Below are 20,253 nucleotides of genomic sequence, written 5' to 3'. Positions count from 1 at the left end.
CTTTTTCTTTCCTTCCTTTCGTCCTTTCCAATAAAATTCACTGAGCTCTGGTTTAACCAGTGCATGGCACAAAACTCACTCACAGAACAGAACACTGTAAAACACTGAATGTTCCTTGTCCTGTCATCTGCCCCAAACCACAGGCAGGTCAGTGGGTGGTGAGCACTCAGTGTCACCCACTTGGAGTGCGGACAGTGCTCGACTATAGGGTGTCCTTTAATGTCTGCTTGAAAATATTTCACAGCCAGGATCATGATCCATGTCAATTCCTCCCAATCAAATAATTCACTGTCAATTTCCCAGCCATTAATCTGCCACTGCTGAGAGATCACCCACCAGATCCCAGGGCTGCTCAACCCTGGCACCCAAAGGGCACACAGAACAAAGGGCTTTTCCTACAGACACGACCCAGCCCCTCTGCTCCCCTCTCTGGGCGGTTCCAGCCCCGTTGCTCTTGGGCTGAGCTCTTTTATTTCAGTCACAAAATCCCATCAAGCACCAGCCTTTACAACATATTTTTATGGATGGCTGTGTCTGGCCTGCTCATGATCTCCCTCCTGGGAAGAACACTCTGACCTCCTTTAAAAGGAATTTGCATTCAGGTTCATGTGTGGCATGGCCATGGCACCTGCTCTCAGCTGCCACCATGCTCCCAATCCCTGATTTACCGGCATTGCCTTGGACATGGAATGTGCAGACACATCTTTGCCAACACTTTCAACCAGAGCACAGGGCGCATACAGGGCTACAGGAGCAACAGCCTGCTGCTAATTGGGAACTGTACAAGTTTTGAAAGCAATTACTTTCTCACCCATAAATTTATGAGGGACCCCCTATTAATCTGTCTAGGCACCATAACTCAGAGCCAGCCTGGAGGAAGATTGACAGGGCACAACCCAGGGAGTGCTCACCAGGGATGTACATTCAGGCTTTTTTAGCCCAGCTCTGTAAGTCTGAACCCAGAGTTTAAACATGCTCATTCTCTATTAGTCAGTGTTACATCAGAGCAACCAGCCATGCAAATCAGGGGTTTGGATCCCCAAAGTTCAGCTGGAGACACACAGCAATATTCTCCCCACACTCATTATCCAGATTATGATTTGAGCAGCATGAAAAATGCATGAGTACAGAGAGGGAAAATTCTTCAGAAGCTCCAACATGATTCATGCTCTCAGTAAACTACAAAGATATCGTTTACAAGCAAAGAAAGCACAGAGGAAAATGGAATAAGTGAGTGTTTGGCTGCCTGATTAATTCCCAGCACAAATCAATGGGAATCAGCTTCCAGCACACCGAAGGAAAGCAGCTTTCAACTTCCCCAACTTCTTCAAACTAGAGTTAATTAACAGCTGATAGCACTTAAAACCCATGTGGAGTTGATGAGGGCGGTCACGTTCTGCTTTGCAGTAATACATGAAGACAGTTATTAAGACATCAAGAATTAAAAAGGAAAGGATCCCATTGTTCACCCAGAGCTCTCTCCCCAGCCTCCCTGCGGCAGGAATGGCAACGATGCTGCCTCTTAATTACCTGCTTAATAAGGTTGCTTTGAGCAGCCTAATCCACAGAGCTCTGGCCAAGTACCTTGAAATGCAGAAGCCTTTGAAAAGCATCCGAGCTCTTCATGGTTCTGCCAGGATGAATCCAAAGCAACTGCGCTGGGCATGCTCTGGATTTCACAGAATCATAGAATCATGGAATGGGTTGGGTTGGAAAAGGCCTTAGAGCCCATCCTGTCCCACCCCAGCCATGGCAGGGACACCTCCCACCATCCCAGGCTGCTCCAAGCCCCAGTGTCCAGCCTGGCCTTGGGCACTGCCAGGGGCAGCCACAGCTGCTCTGGGCACCCTGTGCCAGCCCTGCCCACCCTGCCAGGGAACAATTCCTGCCCAATCTCCCATCTATCCCTGCCTCTGGCAGTGACACAGGAAGCCATTCCCTGTGTCCTGTCACTCCAGGCCCTTGTCCAAAGTCTCTCCATGTTTCCTGTCAGCTCCCTCAGACCCTGCAAGGTCACAGTGAGCTCACCCCAAAGCTTCTCCTCTCCAGGCTGAACATTCCCAGCTCTCCCAGCCTTTCCTCCCAGCAGAGCTGCTCCATCCCTCTGCTCATCCTGGAGCCTCCTCTGGGCTCCTCCAGCAGCTCCAGGTGCTGCCTGTGCTGGGCCCAGGGGTGATCTTCAGCTGTGATGGAGCTGAGTAAGCACATTCCTGCCCCCAGGATGTGGCTCCTGCCCGGGATGCAGACAGCCAACAATCCTTTCAATCCCCAGGGCTCTGAAGGAAACGACTACAGCTGACAGTGCTTTGTTTCTCCACTCACACTCCAGACTTCCCAATTTAATTACTGAACAAAACAGTTCTCTTCACTCCAAGCCCACAAATTATAAATTAAATTGAGTCTCGTGCAAATTAACAGAGAAGAAAGTGTAGGCCAAGCTACTGAATGATGGAGACACTGTTTAAAATCTGGAGCAGCCATGATCCCAGACAAATATAAAGAGCCTCAGTGCCCCGTTGATTGCAGTCTCTGCAATGAAAATGCTCCTGAGCTGAGCAGCAGCACTCCCCAAATTCCAGCCACAAGGCCTCATGCACCTCTGCTCCTGCTGCAGTGGACTCAGGCAGGATTCAACTCCTTGGCTGCTTTTAATCATCACTTTCAAGCTGATTTAACAGAAGCCATCAGTCCTTTGTGTCACTTCAGTCTGCAGGGAAGGCTGGAGATGGCTGGTTGTGCAGTACAGCCCCAGTATTTCCCAGCAGCTCCCCATACACCCCACACCCATGGCTGAGGGCCAAGAGGTGCTGCTCTGCCTGGAAATCTGCAGGGCTTCCCTGGAAGTGGAAACAATTCCTCCTGGGAGAGCTGAACTCAAACACAAGGTCCTGCCTTTCATTCACTCTCCAAATGAGCCAAGTGGGAATCAAGAGAGGAACGGTCACTGCTGAATCACCCCCTCTGCTCCAGGGTCACAACCTGGGTGTGAAAATTTTCCTGGGTGGAAGAAGTCCTCCAGGACCACCAGGTCCAACCTGTGACCGATCAGCCTGGAGAAAAGGAGGCTCAGGAGGGACCTTGTGGCTCTGCACAACTCCCTGACAAGAGGGGACAGCCGGGGGGGTCGGGCTGTGCTCCAGGGAACAGGGACAGGAGGAGAGGGAACGGCCTCAGGCTGGGCCAGGGGAGCCTCAGAGTGGACACCAGGGAAAAATTCATCATGGAAAGGGTGGTCAGTCTTTGGAAGAGGCTGCCCAGGGAGATGGTACAGTCCCATCCCTGGGGGGATTTAACAGATGTATGGATGTGGCACTTGGGGACATTGACAGTGTTGGTGACTAGTTGGATTCAGTCCTGCATGTCCATCCCAATTCAAATGATTCTGTGATTCTCTAACAGCAAGTGGCCAATGCTGGTCGTTCTCCAGGTGTGTGGAAATCATACATTGTTTGGGTTTATTCAGAGCAGGTACCAGAATGGGAGATTCAGCTCCCTGTCTTCATCTAAATTCCAGCTGGGATAGCAGCAGGATCCTGAATGGGTGTTTGACAGGTGGGGGCAATCGCCTCTTGCTGCATGCAATTAAAAACTCATTAAGGCACAGCTCATTTTCTTCATTATTTTAAGCAATTAAATAATCTTTCCTGTTTAACATGACAAGAGTGAGCAGATTGGGATAGACACTTCCCTGTGGCCCTTCCTTGCACACGTTTACTTGGTCACTTCAATTCTGCAGCCAAGCCTCAGGCACCAGAGCAGGAGCTGAACCCAGACCAGCGCCCTGAGCTCGGCTGGACACCAAGATTATCCATCTATGTGAACAAAATCAGCAGGAAAATCAGCCAGAAAAGAGCTTCCAAGTGGCTGAAAACTTTCACAAAGGCTTAGAAAGATTCTGCACTGTGACTTCGATCCTAGCTGTGCCCAAGTCCTGCCCACAGACACCGTGGCAGGAACAACCCTCAAAGGGACAAAGGGCCAGCCTGGCAGCTTTGGGTTTTCTCCTTAAATTCTGAGGGATATGGGGAAACAGGAAGGCTCTGCTCAGGCTGGAGCTCACACTGCTGCTGTAAGCTGGGTGACAAAGCTTCACTCTGCCCAGAGAAGCTGTGGCTGCCCCTGGGTCCCTGGCAGTGTCCAAGGCCAGGCTGGACAGGGCTTGGAGCAACCTGGGATAGTGGGAAGTGTCCCTGCACATGGCAGGGGTGGCACTGGATGGGTCTAAGGTCCTTCCCACCCAAAGCATTCCGTGATTCTAGAATTCACCCCCAAGATGAAGTCTAATCACTGACCCTGCACTGCTGAGCTCACTCTAGCCCATATGCCCAAGTGCCATGTCCAGTCATCTTTCACATCCCTCCAGGGATGGACACTCCACCCCTGCCTTGGGCAGCTGAAACAAGGCCTGACCTCCCTTTTAGTGAAGGAATTTTCTCAAAAGCCACTCTGAGGCTCCCCTGGCCCAGCCTGAGGCCGTTCCCTCTCCTCCTGTCCCTGTTCCCTGGAGCACAGCCCGACCCCCCCGGCTGTCCCCTCCTGTCAGGGAGTTGTGCAGAGCCACAAGGTCCCCCCTGAGCCTCCTTTTCTCCAGGCTGAGCCCCTTTCCAGCTCCCTCAGCCTCTCCTGGGGCTCCAGCCCCTTCCCAGCTCTGTTCCCTTCCCTGGACACAAAAATGCTGCACACCAAACAAACCTCTGGCTTTCAGAACCCAAAGAGGGCACCATGGCAAGAAAAAGAGTTCTGGCACATTCTAGGCCTTAAACACAACCATCAGCTCTGTACAAGTGTGACAGTGACACACTGGGATTAGAACAGATTAAGGCAATAAATCAGTTTGATGCATTTTTAATGACTCAGTCTCCCTTTACTACTGGCTTAAGAGGGAGAATGGGGTCCCACAGAGTTACAGCAATGTGAGGCACTCATGGAAATGAGAACAAGGATTAAGCCCTGCAAGAATCCAAATCTCTCTCCATTCACCCTGTGAGCCTCTCTGGAGCAACACTGGATTAGTTCCCTTCATCTGAAATGGACGTCATTTATCCCAAGTCTTCAACTAGAAAATCCCCAAGCTCAGAGCCATTGTTGGGCAGAGCTTTGCAGAATCTCCTCATCACCCTTTGTTGGTTGGCTTTGAGCACCACCTGGTCCTTGACTTTTTACTCTGGCACACTGAGGGGCTGGAAAAAAGAATGCTGAGGCCTATCCACATCCCAAATATGCTTCATTCTCAAAGGAACACACAAAAAAACTTTTAATCAAAAGTACCAAGTCTTTTGGGGAAAATTGCCTAGTCCCAAATACTGTGTGACCACCACAGTGTGAGGCTGGACCCCCAGTGTCACCATCCCACTACTGAATTCTGGGAATGTCACCCAGCCTCTCCCTGCCCCTCACAGGGGAGCTGTGTTCAGAGCTCACAGAACAGGGTTCAGAAATCCATTAATATCTCTGTCTCAGCTCCCACAAACAGGGTTCAGAGATCCAGATAAAATCCCTGTCCCAGCTGGAAGAGCACGAGGAGTACACCTGTGACCGACCACTCACTCACCTCCTTGGCAGAGCAAGGCAGGATTCTTCCAGGGCAGAGCTCTGGGAAAGCAGGACTGTGACACTGAGGCAGAGGGAAGAGCAGCCCATGCCCTGCAGGAGTCAGATGTTTGCCCTGGAGAGCTCCCACTGGGTGAATCCAGTGCTGAAACATCAACTGGCACCTGCCTCATCTCACTAATTAACATTAATGCCCCAAGCAGAGCAACCTGGACAGCAGCAGTCCCACAGCCTCTGCCCCATCCCTGCTGTCCCCTCCCTGGCAGGATCCTGCACAGCTAGGGAGGCACCCAGGAACGTGGAAAACCGAGGGGTTTTCCCCAAACCAAATTCCAAACCCAAGCAGGGATGAAGCTCCCAACTTCAGCAGCACACCTAGAGAGAAAACCTCCCCATGCTGAGTGAGAGAAGGTATCAAACCTCCACAGCAAAATCCAGGCTATTTCTTCATAGCAGCAGTAAAAAAAGGTTGAAAAATTAAAAAAAAAAAAAAAAAAAAAAAAAACAGGTTAAAAAATGAAAGATGCTTTAAAAAAATTATAAGAGAGAAGGAAAAGAGAGAAGATAAAGGAGAGTTCAGGAGCAACAGAGTCGCACAAACACAGAGCTGAGGGAGCAGTGCTGCTCTGCAGGAGCTGCTGGGGGAAAATGCTCAGAGCACTTGGGAAGGTGCATTTTTTGCAAGTTTGTAACTTTTTTACTGTCTCTACTAAATTGATTAAGCCCAGGATAAAGCCTCTCCTGCCCTATTGTATCTCACATCTCCTGCTGGCAGCCCTCAAATCCAACCAAACACATCACAGAACCTTTCCCTTGGCAAAATTCGAGACCAGAATGGGAAGAACCCTACTCCAAACTACCAGCTGAACCTGGAATATTTTGTTTCAACTGTCAGTTGATATAAAGAAGGAATATCTATTTATCTTTGTTTTCACAGAAATACAAAAAAAGACCAGAGAGTGATGATTCTGTTGGGTAGAAATCGAGGCTGGCTGGTACAGTTTGGTTTGTAGCACAGGGAAACCTGCTCCAAAAGCACACACAGGATACTAGAAAACATCACCTGAATGTTAATTAATTATTATTCACTAATATTAAAAGCAAGAGAGGAGTTTCTTATGCATCACTTTAGAAGAATTTACTTACTCAGAAAGTTTAGACTAAAGGCAGGGGGGAAATGGGGACAAAACAATGGTAAATCCTGCTGGAAAAACTAAACCAGCTCCATGCAGCTCACCTTGACCTCAACGAAGTCTGGTTTCCCGAGGGATATCAGGTCAGCATAAGCTTTGACTTCATCCACATTCCAGGCTTTCACTAGGGTCAGCCTATAAACAGTGCGTTGTTGCTGGAATAAAGGAAAAATCCCATTAACATCCTGTTCTGACCCAGGAACAAAGGAAAAATCCCACTGACATCCCATTTTGACCCAGGGAAGATATTCCAGCCTTGCACACAGATTCAAACAGGAAAAAGAAATTAAATCATTCTTTTATTCCAAGAACTCAGAGATTGAACCAAACCAGACTCAAAGCTGTTCCTTCAGGAAATCTGCTCCACAGCACCTGGGCTGAGCCACTTCATGCCACACTTATCCTCCCTCTGCCACACCTCACATCCCGGGCACTTTGTAAAGAAGTTTAATTTAGTGGCAAAATAAGCAGGAAATGTCTCTCTCCCATTTACTTCCCCAGGCACAAAACCTCCCCATCAGTTACAGGTGTTTTATTGCACCCAGCTGGGTCATCTGGCACTGGGGACTCTCACAGTGAAACATGGAATGATTTATGTTGGAAAAGCAATCAAGACATGGAGTCCAACCTTGACCCAGCAGTGCCAAGGCCACCACTGACCCATGTCCTCAAGTGCCACATCCACGGGGCTATTAAACCCATCCACCACTTCCCAGCACAGCCTGCTCCTGTGTTTGACAATCTTTCCTTGAGAAATTTTCTCCAATATCCACCCTGAGGCTCCCCTGGCCCAGCCTGAGGCCGTTCCCTCTCCTCCTGTCCCTGTTCCCTGGAGCACAGCCCGACCCCCCCAGCTGTCCCCTCCTGTCAGGGAGTTGTGGAGAAGATTTCCAGATCCAGCTTCCTCTGGGGAAGGTGGCAGACAACACTCCCAGAACTTCTCTGCTTGGAGTTATTCTCCAAGTTATTGGTTTGCCCTCTAAGGGCTGCTCTCCGAAGGAGTCACCGGTGACAAAAGGCCTCTCAACAGAAGCACTTGGACAGGGAACAAATCCACTCTTCAGTCCTCACATCCGCTTGTTTCCATCTTTCCCCTCCCCTTCATCTTCTACTGATGTTTTATTTCACTTATTTTTGGAATTTATTTTTATTTATAGAGCAATTTTCCAGCAAATCTGCAGTTTGGATTAACTCCTTTGCTGTCCCTGCACACTGTGGACTGGAAAACATAAATGCTGATCCCAGTGTGGGCAGCAGAGGAGGGACTGGGATCCTGCCCCTGTGCTCAGGTGAGAGCCACCTGCAGAGCTGCCCCAGCCCTGGGCCCAGCACAGGCAGCACCTGGAGCTGCTGGAGGAGCCCAGAGGAGGCTCCAGGATGAGCAGAGGGATGGAGCAGCTCTGCTGGGAGGAAAGGCTGGGAGAGCTGGGAATGTTCAGCCTGGAGAGGAGAAGCTTTGGGGTGAGTTCAGGGTGACCTTGCAGGGCCTGAGGGAGCTGACAGGAAACGTGGAGAGAGACTTTGGACAAGGGCCTGGAGTGACAGGACCAGGAGGGAGAAATTCTTGTGAGGGTGGAGAGGACTTGGCACAGAGTGCCCAGAGAAGCAACATTTTAATCCTTCAGAGCCTCTGCCACCTCAGTGAATTCTGCCCTCTGCATAAAAATCATGGTATCACTCACCTACCACCCATTTCTGTGTGTTCCACGGGGGGAAAAGTCATTTCTACACCAATTTGCTATGGAAACCTTCCAGGTTATTTACTAAGAAATAACTAGAAGAGAAACAAATAAACACCAGGAGCATCTTTTTCCAAATATGTCAAGAACTAAACCAGCTGACCTCCACCCATGGCATTTAAGCAGATATTTAAAGAACAAGAAATGTGTGTGATTTGAAAGGATTGGCAAAAGAAAGGTCAAGAGACAAGTACGAAATCAACTGTTAATTACTGAAGAGAGAAGAACAGTAGAGGAGTTAATACAGAAAAATAAACACAGTGTTTTCACATAACAGGGGAAGAAGAAAGCAGAGGGGAAATATCTAAGGAGGAAAATCTACAGCGCACACACCCCGTCAGTCCTGTGGAATGATCAGATAGCAATTAATGGGAACTGGCTCCCCACAGGGCGGCTCCCAGTGGGGAACAAGTGCAGCAGCTTCAAGGCACCAGTAAATACCAGTTTGTATTTAATATAACTAGTGGTGTTTCATAGCAGCCCCAGTGAAGGCAGCACATCCTCCCAGGCAGGGAAGTGGGCCTTTCTCCCATTTAAATCTCATTTACTACTCTCCGATTTACATCCCAGCTAATTTAGAAGTTTAAGGTCAAGGGCTTCATAAAACTAAATGTGCTGTGAGTCAATTTAAAGGGCTTCTCCTCCCACGGCAGCACTGACAAGGAGCAACTGCAGCCTCTGTGTGTGCACCACTTCAACACCTGAACTACCCCAAAACCTGCACGAACTCACCACAGCTGAGTAAGGAAAGCAGGCAAGGAAACTGAAACTGTGCCAAAGGCAGACAGCCAACAGGTAGAAAAATCAGAAAATTAATCTGGAGAAGCCTCTTTCCAGAGGGCAACATCTCTGCAGTGTTGCTGAGCAGAGAAACGCTGGTAGAAGGCACAGATCAAAATGAGCAGTATCCCAGAACGTTATCTGGGAACAATCCTTGCAGACTGCCAGCAGTACAAACAGCCAGCCTGTGTTATTCATGGATTATTTGTATTTGTTGTACAATAGGGCCCCAGGAGATCCTCTCATAAGCACAGCAAAACAAGAAATAAAGAGCTTAAGCTGTGAGAATTTAACGATCTAAAGCATCAGGCTATGAAAGCAGCCTGGGATGCTCCACACTCCGTGTTTCCAGGAAAAGCAGCTGTTCCTCCACTCCAGTCATGAGGAGAACACAGAGGAAGAGGAGTTAGTGTGAGAACAGCCCTTCAGATGGGTGCCAGTGAAGGCTGTGGGTCTGGTTTATCTCTCTGTGCACAGACTAGCCTGGCAGGGAGGGGCAGTTCCAGGGCTCCCAAAACTGCAAGGCAGTGGGGTGGGTTCCTGAGGCTCTTGAGGGCAAAGGTGGGCACAATGAGCCAGAGAACCCCAGCCTTTTCCCTTTGGGCAATTCCTGCTAAAATCCTTCCAGGCTACCCCAAGGAACACTGCAGCCCTTGAATGTCAGGACAGGGCACTGGGGAAACACAGACTGACCAGGCTTAGGGGAAGATCCTGAGGGTAAAGAATCCTTCCCTTGGGTGGATCTGAGATCCTGGTCTCAGCACATCCAGCAATGGTCCCAGCCCCGAGGCTGCCACAGCTCCAGGGGCATTTGGACAGTGCTGCCAGGGATGCACAGGGTGGGGTTGTTGAGGGGTCTCTACAGGGCCAGGATTGGACTGGATGATCCCTGGGGGTCCTTCCAGTTCAGGACATTCCATGATTCCCTGAGGAAGACCAAACCTTCTGTCTCAGGGTGTTTCATGCCCCAGTCCCACACCAGCGGTGCCCAGAGTCAGGATTAGGATCACCCCCACATGGATACAGCTCCTTCCCTCCAAAGGCTCAGCTGCACCCCAGAGGAGTCCCCAGGCTGCTGCACGCCTGCCCCGCTCCAGCAGCTCCTGCTGGAACACACTAGGCACTGGGAAGCTCCCTGGTCCAGCCTGGAGAGCAGTGGGACAGATCCACCACAACAGAGGACTCGGTGTCACTTTGACAAAGTGCTTCCTTCCCACTCCAGTAACCATGAGGAATTTGGGCTGCTTCTTTTTTATCATTTCTTTTAAATTCCTTCCCCCTCAACATTCACCTTTTCCTAGATCAAATGTAACTATGCTTCATGAAACATCCCAGGTCTAATCCCAGGAGAAAGAGGGAAGGGGGAACACATCATCTGCAAAGAGCAGGCTGCTGGAGGGACACGGGCTTGGCTGGGGCAGGGAGCAGCTCACTTCTCCAACGGGAGTAGGAGAAGCATCTTCCTTCTCTGGGCAGCCCAGCAAACCATCTCCCTTCTCCAAGGGGAGCAGGGAAACATCCTCCAAGACCTTGGATCTGGTCACTTGAACTCACTCTTTTGTTCAGGCAGAGAAACAATGTCCTCCTGTTTGGAAGTAAATGGAATTACACCCAGTTTTTTGTTTCAGCTGCTGGCTTAGGCTCATGTATCCTGAACACTTACATGCATTTCTTAGGTATAGATAAAATTATTTTATTGCCATTTCATCCACTGACTCCTCCACAGAAATCCCTGTTTTTGCAGCTAATGAATCTCAACAGAAACACAGCACAGCTGGACGCAAAAAGCACTCTTGGGGGGAGGAAATGATGGTGCAAACACTAAAGAGAACCTGCCCTTTGTTTCACACAACTTCACACCCCTTTGCCAGCAATGGATGAGGAGCAGGAACCACTTCAAAGGCAACTCCTTTCATCAGGATTTTCCTCCTTTCTTCAAGGAAAGGCTCCACTTGCATACTCCTTTCATAACACTTTCTCAGAGCTCCTGAGCTGGCAGGAGCCGCTGTGATCGTGGCAGGAACCAGCCCAAACAGGGCGGTGAGTGCAGCCCGAGCTCCCCGGGGCAGGAGCAGCCCGGAGCTGCCCCTTCCCAGCTCCGCAGCTGGGTCCCTGCCCGGGTTATGCAACGGCTCCTGAGCGAGCCAGCGCTGAACAGAGATATCACAGCAATTCTCACACTTGGAAATGGCTTGTCACAGGGATGTAGAGCTGGGAAAAAAAAAAGCCCCTGCAGCCAAACTCTCTTCCCCACAGCCAGTAAGGAGCTGCTTTATTCAGAAACCTCACCAGGGAGGAAAGATCCAAAACACAGCCCGAGGCAATCTCAGATCCCAACACTCCCCAGATTCCACGGCTTTCCAAAGCCTTCCAGTTCAGCCCAGAGACAGAGCCCCTCTAAAAGGGCTGGAGGTCACTCCTGCCTCTCCCAATCCAGCTCTGCTGAGCTCCCAGGAGCTCTGCACATCACAGAATCCTGGAATGATTTGGCTGGGGGCATGTTCAAGTGCCTCTCATTCCACTCCTGCCATGGGCGGGGACACCTCTCCCATCCAGCCCTGCCCTCTGGCAGTGGGAAGCCATTCCCTGTGCCCTGTCCCTCCAGCCCTTGTCCCCAGCCCCTCTCCAGCTCTCCTGGAGCCCCTTTAGGCCCTGAAGGGGCTCTGAGCTCTCCCTGGAGCCTTCTCCTCTCCAGGTGAGCACCCCCAGCTCTCCAGTCTGGCTCCAGAGGTGTCTCAGACCTGGGAGCATCTCCATGGCCTCCTCTGGACTCTGCAGGACACATCACACTCCAGAGCACTGTCAGGGAAGGCTCAGTGTCCTTGGAAGGATGCAGATGAATCCATTCTTCTGGTAACCAGGAGCCTCCCTCCCCTCATGGGCTCCTGTCTGCACTGGGTCCATCCCACACTGGAGGTGCCACTCCCTGTGACACTCTGAGGGTTGGGGAGAGCTCAGCTGAACACACTGCACAGCACAGGAGGGATTTTTTCCCCTCACAGCTGAACTCAGCACAGAGCACAGAAGTTTTCAGCTTCCTTTCTTCAGGCAAATGATCATAAAGCAAACCCTAAGCAGGCTCTGCTGCGTAGGAACCCACAAAAACACTGAGCGTTGTTCCAGCAGCTGCTATTAATACTCAGGTGAGAGCAAGTGCAGCCTTTGTCTCCAGTGCTAAAAAGGTGCTCATTAGCATAGGCTAATTAACACATTAACTCTGCTGTGAAACCCCAGCAAAGCTCAGTGCTTGAGAAGTCAGTGCTCAATCCTGAGGCTCAGCTCCAGAGCCCTGGGCTTCACCCAGCACCTCCCAGTTGTCCCCACTCATCCCCAGGATGAGGACAAAGCCACCCCCACCACTGTCACCCTCTTGCTGGACTCTGCACATTTCACCTCATATTAAGGACCTTCTTTGCCTCCTGTCTGCGTGTGGGGTAAAGCAAAACCAAATTACTGATACTCAAGTACTCGAGAATCTGGATTTTCCATGATTCTGAAGTTTCTGAAGGTTCAAAACCTGGAGATGGATCACTTGGCCCTGTGTTTTTCTGCTGTGATGACCCAAAAGTTACTGTAAACTCTGAGCTTAACTGGAATTGAAACATTTCTAATTTTTAGAGGCAGCCTTTAGTTTTCAGTCACACTACACTTCCAAAAGTGAGGTTTTGGTTGGATTTGGATAAACCAAGTTTATTACTGCATAAAGCCATCAGAAAATAATTTGCAACATGGGCATAACAAAAATGTGAAATATGGGTATTTAAAGTAGGGCTCAGAAATTACTCAAGATTTGTGTTTTCAGGTATATCTAAGCACAAAAATATCTCTTTAAGTGCTCAATTTTTCTCAGCTGAGATTTAAAAACTTCCCTCAAAGCAGATGGAGTGGGTGGCACCTCTGCCCATGGCTGGGAGGTGGAAAGGGATGATCTTTAAAGTCATTCCAACCCAACTGATTCCAAGACTCTGAGCGCTAATGCCAAAGAAACTGAGATGTTTCTAAAAAATAATCTCGAACTTATTAAAAAAACAAACATAAGCCCCAAACCAAAACACAAACCTGGCACTACCTTTGCATGTAAAAGCCATTCCTACTCCTTGTGAGGGAATCAGGAAAAAAACCTCATTAGGCAATCAGGAAAAATACAATTACAAGGTGATATCCACATGATGAGGACTGGTCCTGCATCTTGTCTTGAAACTGGAGCCCAAGGCAGTCCCTTTAAAGCAGTTTTTAATTCTTTCAGCTTTAATATAAATGTGTAAGAACCAAAATTGTCTCTCTGAAGTATAATTATTGTGAGGAGCAAAGCCTGATCTCCATATAAAATTCCTTGTTCTTCTAAGGCCTTGAAGATAAGATGAAAACTGTCCTGAATAATAATTAGGAAAACAGCAAAGTTGGACTTTTGGTCTGCATCAGGTTTTTTATCAACCAACATCCACTGCCCTGGTGTTCCCCCCAGCTCTAAAATCCTGCCTGGAAAGAACAAGAAAGTCCCGCAGTGAGATGAACTCATCAGCACTAATTCCCAATGTGAAACTTTACACCAGAAAAGCCCCTCAGCCTCTGCACAGCCCTGCTGAAGCATAAGCACAGGAATGAAGGAACAGGACTGGAAACCAAGTAGAAAAAACCACCAGATTTTACTCCCTTCCACACTCACTCTTCCTGTACTTGCTTGTAATCTACTTTATTGCTTCACACTTCAGCAGAAATTAATCAGATTATTGGAAAATTTCTAGAAATAAAACAAAGTACAGCAACAGCTTTGTTTTGAGAGCTGAAAATGTTGTTCTTAAGTAAATCCAAACCATGACTCTTCTTTATCCATTTTCCATGGACTAGGTTTTAGCACACTTACCCTTGGAAATCAGCACCAACAACATTCCAGTGATTATTTCTCTCTTTCCCATATTACAAGTGCAGTTTCAAGGAATCATGTAAAATTTATATCCAGGGAAAAAGAAGCCCAATGCAAAGGAACTTAAAATAGAACAGCATGAAAACATATCCCATCAAATCAGCAGCAAAACCCACTTCAAGCTTACTGTTAAACAGGATGAGATGGTTCTTCTCCCAGGCAAGAGTGGATGTTCCACTCCAAACAGGCAGGAAAATCATCAGCAGGAGTCTGGGGGTGCTGCCCTCCACTCTGTGCCACAGGCAGAGCACTGCCAGGACCCAGCCTGGGCCAGGAGTGGGAACAAAAACCAATTCCAGCAGCAGAAAAGCTCCAGCGAGTTCCTGCCCGAGTCCCTGTGACTTTCCCAAGACTCAAGGCAGCAGCCTGACAGGGAATGCTGCTGGGAAGGCTCAAGGACAGGCAGGACCAGGACCTTTTCTGCCCCTGGGCTGGAGCAGCAGCAGGGACCTGCCAGGCACATCCCAAGGGACAGGGCCTTGTCCTGCCCCAGCGGCTGCTCTGCCTCATGACAGGAGCTCAGGCAGCCCTGCCCTTGGCTCCAGCCCATCCCTGCCTCCCGTCAGAGCTGCTGCCTCTGGAGAATCCCCAGCTCCTCCTCTCTCACCACGGGAATGGTTCGTTCTCTACTGCCCCATGACACGGCCTGGGGAACACAGACCAGGGCCCGGGGGGAAGAGCCCTTCCCCCAGCACTGCCCAGGGCAGCTCTGACCGTGTCCCCAAATGCCATGTCCCCAGGGCTGCTCAGTAAGTGCCCATGTCTGGTCAGGTGCGGGAAAGAAGAGGCTTCAGAGGGGGAAGAGCTGAAGGCAAAATCTGGGATTTCCCCCAGACTCCTCTCCTTTCACATTCCCCAAAATGTCCCAGACACAGCTCCACAGTCACATCCTGATGCTCCATGACCTGGTGTCACAGTCTTGGCTCCTGGAACAGGATGAGGGAGGTCCTGGAAGTCCTTGGAGAGGCACCATGGCAAAGCTGTCATCTCACAGTGACAAACCTGTCACCTCAGGGCACAGTCAGACCCCAGCAGCACAGGGAAGGCAGGAGAAGGACAATTTAAAGAATAAACTACAGAATAAACTACAGCCCCTCCAAAGAAGGGGCTGGAGCCTGTCCAGGGAAGGGAACAGAGCTGGGAAGGGGCTGGAGCCCCAGGAGCAGCTGAGGGAGCTGGAAAGGGGCTCAGCCTGGAGAAAAGGAGGCTCAGGGGGAACCTTGTGGCTCTGCACAACTCCCTGACAGGAGGGGACAGCCGGGGGGGTCGGGCTGTGCTCCAGGGAACAGGGACAGGAGGAGAGGGAACGGCCTCAGGCTGGGCCAGGGGAGCCTCAGGGGGATATTGAGGAGAATTCCTTCATTGAAGGGATGGTCAGTTCCTGGCACAGCTGCCCAGGGAGGTGGTGGAGTCCCCATCCCTGCAGCGGTTCAGAACACGAGTGGATGTGAGGACAGGGTCAGTGGTGGTCTGGGCAGTGCTGGAGGAATGGCTGGACTCAGTCCCTTGGAGGCTTTTTCAGCCTCAGTGATTGTGTGGCAAGAAGAAGCAGGCCTCTAACAACACGTCAGTGTGTTAACACACAGACTGGGAAATACCTAGAAAGGGTCTGAGAGTAGCACAGGCATAAAGGAAACGGGGGAGAAAAGGAGCTCAAAAAGAGCAGCTCAAACTCAGCCCCACTTTAGGCAAACCTGGGGCTGGGGCAGGAACTGAACTTTCCCAGAGTCACTCCAGATCCAGGCCCAGAGCCCAGCCTGCCCCATGGCACTACCAGCTGCTCAGGAGTTTTAAGCCATCCCAGTTATTTATACACCCAGCGAAGACTTGGATGCTTCCTCACAGATCTCTGTAGCTGGAAATCTCAGCCAGGAAAACAACTTCCCACTGAGATTTCCCAGCGGCCTGAAAGAATATTCCTCAAAATTGCTGTGTTTTGCTCAGCAATAGGGGAAACAGGAAAGGAGAATAAACTGTATTTTAAATAACCCTGTAATACTGAAGGATTGAGGGAGTAACTGCAGATCAGCTGGGAGGAGGGAAAGTTTGCGGGTGACCCATTTGTGGCCTCACCACCTGAAGGATTCCACAGGAAGGATGGTGAGGGACTTTGGACAAGGGCCTGGAGTGCCAGGACAGAGGGCACATCTTCCCACTGCCAGAGGGCAGGGTGAGATGGGATATTGGGAAAGAATTGTTCCTGTGAGGGTGGCACAGACAGAAGCTCAGCCACAGCCTGAGAAGTGGTGACTGTATTTATGGGAACAGTGACACTCATTATCCTGAGGAGTAACAAACCAGCAATGCAACTTCCAGTGATGAAAGCAGAGATTAAGCTACCATAAAAACATAATTACCTCGTTAAAAAACACTCTTGAAGGCTGTGAAGCAAATGATTTATATTTTTCTTCTGGGTTTTGTCCAAATCATCTAAAAATAAATCTGAAAGCCCCACCAGGATTGCTGAAAATCCTGCCCGGTTCACTTCACAAGAACAGTGTAAACAAGGAGTCTAACATAAATTTCTCTTATTGATTAAGCAATCCCTGCAAACCCAGTACTCTTGTAAAGCCTTAATTCAAGAGTTGAGCTCTAAAAGAACTACAATTATGGGCTTTAAACATTTTAAGTGCCCATTCTGGTAAATAGGTGAGCTTGAGCTGGGGCTGAGAGAACTCCTGCAGGTGCTGGAGCAGAGCAGGGGAATGATAAAAATTGCAACACAGGATTTACTCAAATCCTGAGTGTCTGTGAATTCACAATGCAAGGTGTGCTCCACCTGAGGAGCCTGCCCAAGGGACACCTGAAATTGCACCATCTCAAATTACAGCATTCCTTCAGAGACCCGGTGTCCATGAAACACCTTCAGATCCTGCTGCTTCCACAGCAAGCTGGACTCGGAGAGGCCAGAGGGAGATCAGAGTCCCCAGGATTGTTAAGCAAATTCCAACCATGAGCTAGAAGGACATAAAAGCAATGATGCAAACACACACACACTTGTACAGCTCTGTAAACAGTTGTTTTCTATTATTTGTATTTATTACGGATCATCAACTCTCCAGTTCCAGGGCTCATCACCCCCGAACCCTCTGCTGCCTTTAGCACGAAGCTGGGTTTAGCACTAAGCACTTACAGAGATCATCTGCAGTGCATCTCATCTGGTTCTTGCACCAAATCGATTTTGTTCCCCTTGTCCTGTCACTCTTTGCCTGTGTAAAAGTCCCTCTCCCTCCTTTTAAAAGGCCTCTTTAGGCTCTGGAAGGGGCTCTGAGGTCTCCCTGGAGCCTTCTCTTCTCCAGGAACACTCCCAGCTCTCCCAGCCTGGCTCCAGACCTTGGAGCATTTCCAAGGCCTCCCCTGAACTTGCTCCAACAGGTTCATATCTTTTCTGGTGAATTCTATGAATTACCACATTATAATCAGAATTATATTAATTTCTGTGAATTCAATGAAAGATGCCCCAGCAGCTTTGCAGCTTCAGAGGGGACTCTGAACCCTTGTGCTGCAGTTCTTGCACTTCTCCCAAGAATTGCCAAATCCAACAGCAGCTTCACTAAAGGAGAACACACAGGACTTGGCTCCCAAGTGCACAACCTGCAAGTCAACAACCTCGAGGGGTCACTGGAACAGCCATGGAAACCACGGATGTGCCACATGGTCTGGGAGGTCACAGCCAGCACTTAAAGCCACCAGCACATGGCCAGAGCCACCAGCTCCCAGCTCCCCATGGCCTGGTGGGGATGGACAGGAGCAGGACCAAAGCCCCCACACTCCCATGGAACAAGGGAAGCAGCACTCCCTGGCATGAGCCTGTACTGCCCAAAGTCCCTCTGACAAAGGAAGTTTGGGGTCTCTGTGACCCAAAGGAGCTGAACTGGGAGCTGAGGGAGAAGATCAGTGAGCAAGTACTGAAGGCACAGCCATGCCCTGAGTTCTTCTGCCACATTCCTGCTGCAGCATCCTGCCCTGAAGGCCCAAATGAACTAATCAAGCCCAGTCCCCTTGGAGCCAAGCACACCTTGGGGCAGGAGAACCTCTCTAAGCTCACCCACAAGACACTGGCACTGAAGAGCCCTGGGCACCCCGAACATGTGTCCATGTGTCAGTGCAAGCCTGGATCCAGCATTCCAGCCCTGGCATCCAAACACTCCTGCAGACAGCCCATCACAGCCATCCTTCAGGAAAGGATTTCTCCTGTCTCCAGAGCAATGTCTTCCTGATTTTGCCTTTCCCAAACCCAGGAGTGTGTTCCCACCATCACCACATTCCCAGAAAATCCCTTTCCTTGCTTGCAATGCCTCTGCCTCAGTTATGCACTCCCCAACCCAGATGAGCAAACACATCACTCCTGCAGATGCTTTGTCAACTTGTCTTTCCTGAAATGTCAAATGCAAGGATCCAAAGGAATGGATTCAGTGAACCCAATAAATGCTTCTCACCTGACTCCTCGTGTGAGAGCTGTTGGTGATCCGTGAGTGAGGAAAGAAATGCAGAGTTAATGCATTTAACAACTGGAGTACAGTGCCCTGCCCTGCACAGGCCCAATCTGTGCCATTCAGCACTATTAGCTCATCTTTACAGGCTGAAATAAAACCTTAGTTAAAAGCAAAGTGCAGCCCCAAGTTTCTCTTGTTGCCACAAGTAGAATTTTAGGGTTGTTCTTTCCTTCTGCAGAGTTCCTATAAAAACACACACAGGCTCAGCCTCCTCAGGGGGCCTGTCCATGAAAACTGCTCTGGCTCACAACCAGAGAATGAAAATGTGACCAAAGGTCCCCAAGGCCACAAAGGCTGCTGAGGGAGCTGGGCACTCCCAGACCCAAGCCAGGGAACGGAACAGCGCCTGGCTGGTGGTAATAAATAACCTGGAAGGGGAACAGAGACTGGTTTGAACCAAGCTCCCTAAAAGCCAAGGCTGACATCTCTCAGGCAGCTTGTAGAAGAGCTCAAGGCAAAGGAGAGATGCTCTTTAACAGAGGCTAAGAATTGCAAATGCTCCCTACATGTTCAGCAGCAGAAACGCTGAGGCAGATGGAGAATGTCTGCTGCCTGAGGAGGGAAGGGATGAGTGCAGCTGGAAGGGGAGGAGGGCCCTGTTACTCCTACTTCCCAAGGCCACGGGAGGGGGCAGGGGCACTTTGTCCCAACCTCGAGGTGGCACTGGGCACCTCTGCAGCCACAGCCAGGAGCAAACAGTGCCATGCCCAGGCAGGATGAGAGGAGGGGCTTCACCTGGGGTCATGGACCGAGAGAACATGGATTCCACCCCTTACCTGTGCTCGGGCTCGCTGGGTGGCCACAGAACCCTCCCTTCCCCCAGCCTCACCCTCTGCCTCCCCAACACACAGGACAGCAACAGCTGGGATAACACATCCCTTTGACTGGAGCTGTGCTCTGAACATTTCCCCTCTTCCTTGCCTGCAAGCAAACCAGGAGGGACTGGCACTGCCAGAGAAATGAGATTTCACTCCCTCAGCAGCCAAGCATCTTGCTGAAGCCTGGTTTGGATTGCTGTGAGGACACTGAAAGGACAGGATGGATTTCAGAGGCAATAACTCCATATTAACATCATACCTGTGTCACACTCCTCAGGCTGCATTGCCAAAGGCTTTCACCACAAGTCTCATTAGCAATCCCATTAAAACAAGAACACAGCTGGTGAGAGCATTTACTGTGCAGAAGAGTAAAATTCTTCTAAATTTATAGTGGCAAAATTGATTACTGATTCTACATCTGTTGCAGATTTTACATTTAAATTCTCCTTATAAAGTCCCTCAGCTCAGAAATATCAGACATGGCTCCCCTCCCCCAGGAGCCACAGAAATCATCTCCCTGCAAATCAAATGTGTCTTTTCATAAAAACAATTGTTCCTGTCATTTATTACACAATAATCAGCACTAAAACCTGCTGAGGATGTAACTCGACGTATTTATGCTGTTTGTAATCACACAAAGACAAGGGTAACTTAGAAGACAGGATAATGTTGGGAAAAACAAAAAGAGTTAAGTAAATAGCAGCAGATGCAAGGCTGGGAATGTTTAAATATCAAACTGGTCTCTTCATCACC

General features: G+C 49.7%; 1 protein-coding gene across 2 annotated transcripts in view; it reads right to left on the bottom strand.

Moving 5' to 3' along the window:
* The window catches only part of TYW1B (tRNA-yW synthesizing protein 1 homolog B), a 91,289-nt gene that overhangs the window by 15,195 nt on the left and 55,841 nt on the right, over positions 1 to 20,253 (bottom strand). For both annotated transcript variants that reach the window (XM_066333121.1, XM_066333122.1), the window contains one exon: positions 6,788 to 6,898. In XM_066333121.1, the coding sequence (XP_066189218.1) occupies positions 6,788 to 6,898 (111 nt within the window). The remainder of the gene's footprint in view (positions 1 to 6,787; positions 6,899 to 20,253) is intronic.

This window comes from Sylvia atricapilla, chromosome 20, assembly GCF_009819655.1.
Source record: "Sylvia atricapilla isolate bSylAtr1 chromosome 20, bSylAtr1.pri, whole genome shotgun sequence".
NCBI lineage: Eukaryota > Metazoa > Chordata > Aves > Passeriformes > Sylviidae > Sylvia > Sylvia atricapilla.
Note: the sequence above shows the minus strand (reverse complement) of the source record. Positions and strands in the feature narration are given on the sequence as shown.